General features: G+C 43.1%; 1 protein-coding gene across 1 annotated transcript; it reads left to right on the top strand.

Moving 5' to 3' along the window:
- Nucleotides 1-925: 925 nt before the first annotated feature.
- Nucleotides 926-1864, top strand: LOC110492028 (junctophilin-2). The gene has a single exon (XM_021565986.2). The coding sequence runs from the start codon at nt 1478-1480 to the stop codon at nt 1862-1864; it is 387 nt and encodes a 128-aa protein (XP_021421661.1). The 5' UTR covers nt 926-1477.
- The last annotated feature ends 5571 nt before the right edge of the window (nt 1865-7435 follow it).

The following is a 7435-nucleotide window of genomic DNA, read 5'->3' as shown; positions in this document are numbered from 1 at the left end:
CGAGAGGGTGCATTTTACGAGAAGGTCAAAGTGCTCTCTATGAGGAAGGAGTGTAGCATAGCCGTTATTGATAGGTCTTTGTTTTTAAAAGGACGGTGACCAATATTGGTAGTTGGATTAAAAAGCATTAAAAGCATTTTATTGTATTTTTAGGTCTTAACAGGTTACAGTATAGGGTCCCCAATCCAACTAATGATTGTGCAATTTAGCTGCATTGAATCAATTGCATTAACCCTTCTCATTTTACTCATAATAAACTCAATTACTCCACGTTTATAGAGCAATTTAGGTGTTTTTGTTGTGTTTTTTTTATCCACAAATATTGCAATGATTCATCTGTGCCAGTAGATGGTGCGAATTGTACATGCTAGGGCTGAGCAATCAGGAACTTAGGCATCCCAAGCAAGCCTCAAGGTGGCGTTCAGCTAAGTGAACAAATAAATATGAGGGGTCGTGCTGAACATGAAATGTTCTAAGATCAATTCGGCGGCTGTAAATGGCAGCAGTTCAAGTTTTGAGTTGCATCATATGAATTGAAGCAATACGAGTTTAGAGTCAATTGTTGTATTAAGACTATATAGGCATATATGATAGTTTACTTTCGCATCCATAGCCTATTGGATCCCATGAAGGAAATACTGACAGTATTCAAGCAGTGGTACTATTTTTCCATGACTAAGATTTCAAGCCGTCCTTTTTATTTGGCTTTGAAATGTTTGTTTTAACCACATGTTGTTGATGGTGCATAGTTGATCGCCACCTTATTAAAACAGACCAGGTCTGTTTAAACGCTCTGTCTTCAGTGTGTGACTGTGGATATACCCTACGCATGCCCAACTCTGAAGTGGCGAGTGATCTGGGATGACTCCTTGCAGCAGGGTAAGGATTGGGTTGTATTTTTGGAACAGTGTGTGTGGATCTGGTCGCCTTGTTAGGTCTGCTTAAACATTTTACAACCGCACCAAGTGTTTTGAGATAGCAGCGGCAGAGTGAGGGGAAGCAGGGATAGGGGAAAGGGGCTTTTCTATGGCCACCTTGGAAAGCCATGCAAGATCCCTGGCTCAACCAGCAAGATAATACATCAAAAGACAGTTCAACTAAATAAGGGCATATAAGTTTTATCTCTCGGGGGGGAAACAACCGTAACAAATCTTACTCAGTCAGCACAGAGGCTGCATTAAGTTCATGACTCTAAAAATCGACCGGGGATCAACAGAAGTCATCCATGAGGGAATAAGAAAATGCGCGCCTAAATCAAATTTGCAGGGTCTAGTGCGAAGGCTACGTGAAAAATACCGAAAAGTACAAATAAATTCTAAGCACAGTACCAGGGATATCCTAAATTGTTTTTAATGACAGGAGAAGGTGGATGCAGTCTGAAGGAAGAGATTTTTATCTTGACCAAGATTTATTTGTTGTCATTGATTTGACTTTACCTTTGAATCACATTTTTGTATAGAGTCACAGAAGGGAAGGTATGAGTGGAGGTCGTTTTGAATTTGATGATGGCGGAGCTTATTGTGGTGGTTGGGAAGGTGGCAAAGCCCATGGGCATGGGATCTGCACCGGACCTAAAGGACAGGGCGAGTTCTCCGGCTCCTGGAATTACGGGTTTGAAGTAGTTGGAGTGTACACCTGGCCTAGCGGAAATACCTATGAAGGCTTCTGGTCGCAAGGGAAGCGCCACGGTCTAGGAGTTGAGACTAAAGGACAGTGGGTTTACAAGGGAGAATGGACTCATGGCTTCAAGGGGAGATATGGCTTGCGTCTGAGTGTGGGTAGTGGAGCAAAATATGAAGGAACATGGAATAACGGATTACAAGATGGATATGGCACAGAGACATATGCTGATGGAGGTATGTGATTGTTTTTGTTGTTGTATTATCTTGTCCAGTGCCTGGAGGTGGGCTTGACATTTAATCATGTACCAGCCATATCATGGCATTTAATTAAATCAAGTATACACTACCGGTCATACGTTTTAGAACACCTACTCATTCCAGGGTTTTTCTTTATTTTTTTTTTACATTGTATAATAATAGTGAAGACATCAAAAAACTATGAAATAACACATGGAATCATGTAGTAACAAAAAAAGTGTTAAAAAAATCAAAATATATTTTATATTTCAGATTCTTCAAATAGCCACCCTTTGCCTTGATGACCGCTTTGCACACTCTTGGTATTCTCTCAACCAGCTTCATGAGGTAGTCACCTGGAATGCATTTCAATTAACAGGTGTGCCTTCTTAAAAGTTCATTTGTGGAATTTCTTTCCTTCTTAATGCGTTTGAGCCAATCAGTTGTGTCGTGACAAGGTAGGGGGAGTATACAGAAGATATCCCTATTTGGTAAAAGAGCAAAAGTCCATATTATGGCAAGAACAGCTCAAATAAACAAGGAGAATGGACAGTCCATTGAGACTTTAAGACATGAAGGTCAGTCAATACGGAACATTTCAAGAACTGTGCAGTTGCAAAAACCATCAAGCGCTATGATGAAACTGGCTCTCATGAGGACTGCCATAGGAATGGAAGACCCAGAGTCACCTCTGCTGCAAAGGATAAGTTCATTATAGTTACCAGCCTTAGAAATTGCAGCAAAAATAAATTCTTCAAAGAGTTCAAGTAACAGACACATCGCAACATCAACTGTTCCGAGGAGACTGTGTGAATCAGGCCTTCATGGTCAAATTGCTGCAAAGAAACCACTACTAAAGGACACCAATAAGAAGAAGAGACTTGCTTGGGCCAAGAAACACAAGCAATGGACATTAGACCGGTGGAAATTTGTCCTTTGTTCTGGAGTCCAAATTTGAGCTGTTTAGTTCCAACCGTTGTGTCTTTGTGAGACACGGTGTGGGTGAACAGATGATCTCCGCATGTGTATTTCCCATCGTGAAGCATGGAGGAGGGGGTGTTATGGTGTGGGAGTGCTTTGCTGGTGACACTGTCTATGATTTGTTTAGAATTCCAGGGACACTTAACCAGCATGGCTGCCACAGCATTCTGCAGCGATACGCCATCCCATCTGGTTTGGGATTAGTGGGACTATCATTTGTTTTTCAACAGGACAAAGACCCAACACGCCTCTAGGCGGTGTAAGGGCTATTTTACCAATAATTAGAGTGATGGAGTATTGCATCAGATGTCTTGGCCTCTACAATCCACTGACCTCAACCAAATTGAAACGGTTTGGGATGAGTCGGACCACAGAGTGAAGGAAATGCAGCCAACAAGTGTTCAGCATTTGTGGGAATTCCTTCTAGACTGTTGGAAAAGCATTCCAGGTGAAGCTGGTTGAGAGAATGCCAAGGCTGTTATCAAGACAAAGGGTGGCTATTTGAAGAACATTTAGTTGTATTTTTTAAATAGCTTACAATGTGATTCCATATGTGTTATTTCAAAGTGTTGATGTCTTCACTCTCATTCTACAATGTAGAAAACAGTCAAAATTAAGAAAAACCCTTGAATGAGTAGGTGTTCTAAAACTTTTGACCGGTAGTGTATGTAAGGGAATCTGGAATTGATCATATGTAATAGCGATACAGTAATGTGTAATAATATTGAATAGAACAAGAAGGCCCGCACACTGTTGAAGCTCCCAATTCATTGACAACGTTTCCATCCAAAACGGATCTTCGTCAGGTCAAACACACTGAGTGTTCACATCCCCAAAATATACACATTTCACCTCACATGACCATTGCGGACATGACGCATGGTGGGTGAAAAACACATTTGTATATCTCTAATAATGGAATAACAATGAGATGGGTGCATGTCATGGTTCCAGAACATAATATATGTTTACAAAATGACCAAGTGGGTAACCTGGAAGGCAAGACAAATCAAAGTAAAGTAACATATTCAGGTAAGAAATGGTCTGATATCAAACCTTTGATTCGGACCTCTAGGAGACATGGTACGCAAATCAGTGAATCCAATACAATTATCTTCTCAATAATAGATTGTCAGTATCTCCTCCCCTAATAACATTGTACCATTGCTGCACATCCATTTGCCTCACTTGACATTTAACTTACTTGACATTTAACATGTGAAGACGGCTAGAGGCAGTTGCACAGGATTGGTATTTACTCTCTGTGGTGCCGATATATTCAAGTGCAGCTGAAGATGTAGCATCAGGGATGTGAGTGATTATCTACAGTACAGTAGGCTTTCCAGCACAATCCTAATGTCCCGTTTCAGTGTTTTATGAGAGAATGAGCGACTAAAGCTTCCGCCAGTGGACCAAGAAGAGGAACCCAAGTGTTGCTGCAGATGGTCCATTGGGATCTTGCCCATTGCTAAGGACCTCTTGCCAAAGTATAGTGGCAGTGGAAGGCACATTAGTGGTGTGTGTCAATACAAAGTGTGTCCTGTGATGTGGCATGCTAAACTAAGCTATCTTAGCTGTTTTAGTTTCATTGTTGTCACACACACAAGAAGTCATGGGTGCTGATCGGTCGCCCCTGTCTATATAATCTTGATAAATTGGATCCTCGATCAGCACTCCTACTCTGAGATGCCCTAAAGAACTGGTGAGAGAGCGGAGGAACATTAACAGGAGAAACAACACTGATTCCTCTACAATGTTGACTGAATGGACCGTAGCTTAGGCAGAGGAGTTGGCAAAAGCACATGCAGTAGAGATCTAGGACTGGGCTATGTCTTCTCATACTGTAACTGTACACTTGAACCTGCTGAGTGATCACACCAATAAAATTGGTGGCGGTGCTGTCTGTTTAAAGCCCCTGGTCCCTTCAGTAGCTGACTCATCAGACTTGGGCCCATTTGATTGGTTGATTGAGAGATTCTGACACCATGTGTCAGGAAGTAATAATAGTCCAGCAGGCTGCTGTGTTCTCTTGGCCTCACGGTCCAACTATAGCTACAGCCAATGGCATCCAGACACAGATTTTGCATGACAGACTAGACCCATGATTAGTTTGGGTAACATAGATAACTTGCACTGTAGTCTTTCACGCAAACTATATGCCCAAAGGACAAAGTAGGGAAAAATGTGTCAGGGTTCTCTATCATGTTATGGTTCCTGACCTGCATTGATTCCACATAGTCTAAGTTACCTCAACATTGCAATAATGCAATTTATTCTACTTTCCAAACAAAACCATTCATCTCACACTGTTGATTTACCTTGCAGTGGCATAAGGGTGATGATAATGATAAATAGCCAACCCACACATCTTCAATGAAATTGTGTGTGACGTGTGAGGCTAGTGAAGACGGTTTAGTCTATATCTTGTCTATTTCTGTAGATGTTAACATATCTATTAATGCCCTCTGTGTCTTTTCAGGCACATTTCAGGGCCAGTTTACTGGCGGTATGCGACACGGGTACGGAGTCCGTCAGAGCGTGCCCTACGGCATGGCGGCGGTGGTCCGCTCCCCTCTCCGCACCTCCCTCACCTCCCTCCGCAGCGAGCACAGCAACGGCACCTTGCTCCAGCAGGATGTCCCCGCCATCACCACCACCAACGTCGCCGGCCAGGAGACCCGGGTCACCACGCCCACCAAGCTGGGGCCCTCCCGGGGCGGCTTCGCCCTGACCCTCCAGGTGGACCCGGATGCCGTTAAACCCAAGAAGAAGGGCCTGTTCCGAAGGGGGTCTCTCCTGGGGAAACTGAAGAAGTCAGACTCCCGTACGTCCTTATCCAGCGTGAGGAGCAAGTTAAGCTTCCTGGGATCGAGGAGCGAATCTGCGTTAAGTTCTGCTGCCAGCGATGTGGCCAGCGATGCCAACTCCACCATCAGTCTGGGAGACGAGAGCCTGGCCGGGCCGGATGATTTCCCCCCCGTGGAGGCCGACATCGATGCCACCACCACAGAGGTCTACATGGGGGAGTGGAAGAATGACAAGCGCTCGGGCTATGGAATAAGCGAACGGTCCAGTGGTCTGAAGTATGAGGGTGAGTGGTTGGACAACCAGCGACACGGCTATGGATGCACTACCTTTGCGGAAGGGGGCAAGGAGGAGGGAAAGTATATGAACAATATGCTGGTGAAGGCCATGAAGAAGAGGGTGATCCAACTGAAGGGCACCAAGATCAGGCAGAAGGTGGAGCGCGGTGTGGAGGGAGCTCAGCGTGCCTCTGCCATCGCCAAACAGAAAGCGGAGATTGCTGCTTCCAGGTATAGACAATAAACATACTCTGAGTGTACTAAACATTAGGAAGACCTTCCTAATATTGAGTTGCACCCCTTAGGCCTTCAGAACAGCCTCAGTTCATTGAGGAATCTTATCCAGAGCAAGTTACAGTAGTGATTGCATATATTTTCATACTTTTTTCATATTTGTCCCCTGTGGGAATCAAACCCACAACCCTGCGTTGCAAGCGCCATGCTCTACCAACTGAGCTACATGGGATACACGTGTGAAAAACCCAGCAGCGTTGCAGTTCTTTGACACAAACCGGTGAACCTGTCACCTACTACCGTACTCCGTTCAAAGGCATTTCAATATTTTGTCCTGCCCGTCCACCCTCTGAATGGCACACACACACAATCCATGTCTCAATTGTCTCAAGGCTTACACATTCATCTTTAACCTGTCTCCTGGTTCCTCTGTCCTCTCAGCACCAATATACAGTATGTAGCCAACAAACAGGCAAATATGTTTTATATTTGAGTATACCATAAAAAGTACATCAATTTATGTCCTTGCACAATTCACATGATCCATATAGGGATTTTGGTCAAACTAATGAGGACTAAGACAGATGTCCAAGACACTGCAAATATAGCTGAGACAGACAGCTCTATATATATATAGATGTGTGTGTGTGTGTGTGTGTGTGTGTAAGTGTGCGTGTGTGTGAAGCATATTTTGATTTGTTTAACACTTTTTTGGTTACTGATGATTCCATATGTGCTATTTCATAGTTTTGATGTCATCACTATTATTCTACCATGTAGAAAATAGTCCAAATTATATATATATATATATATATATATATATATATATATATACACATACATGACTGGGATAGACTAGGTGATTATAATCAGACACATTTTCAGTAACACTTCAATAGCACCAAAATAACAAGCACTCTATTTCAACCCGTTGTGGTTTAACTGTTTATTACCTATGTCCTATGAATAAACTATTACTTACCTTCTTTAAAACAAACGTTACAAATCCTTCAAGTCCGCCACATTTCTCTCTAAAACAACTCCCACTAGGCCTTGACCTAAGGTCAATGTTAAATGTTCTAGTCACCGATGATTATTTCTGCGTAGCAGTGCATGGACAAGAGAGCTACTTGACGCTGAAGGATCAGAAGAGGGTGATCTTGACAAATAACGAAACCCTGGAGCCAGATCAGAGTCAGCAGTTGCAGGTGTTGCCCTCATGCCTTATCTGGCTGTGGTCACAATAGGAACCATAGAGGACACAGGGGAAAACAATAC

The sequence above is a fragment of the Oncorhynchus mykiss genome, chromosome 16 (genome assembly GCF_013265735.2).
Source record: "Oncorhynchus mykiss isolate Arlee chromosome 16, USDA_OmykA_1.1, whole genome shotgun sequence".
NCBI classification, from domain to species: domain Eukaryota; kingdom Metazoa; phylum Chordata; class Actinopteri; order Salmoniformes; family Salmonidae; genus Oncorhynchus; species Oncorhynchus mykiss.
This window is presented reverse-complemented; position numbering and strand designations above follow the sequence as displayed.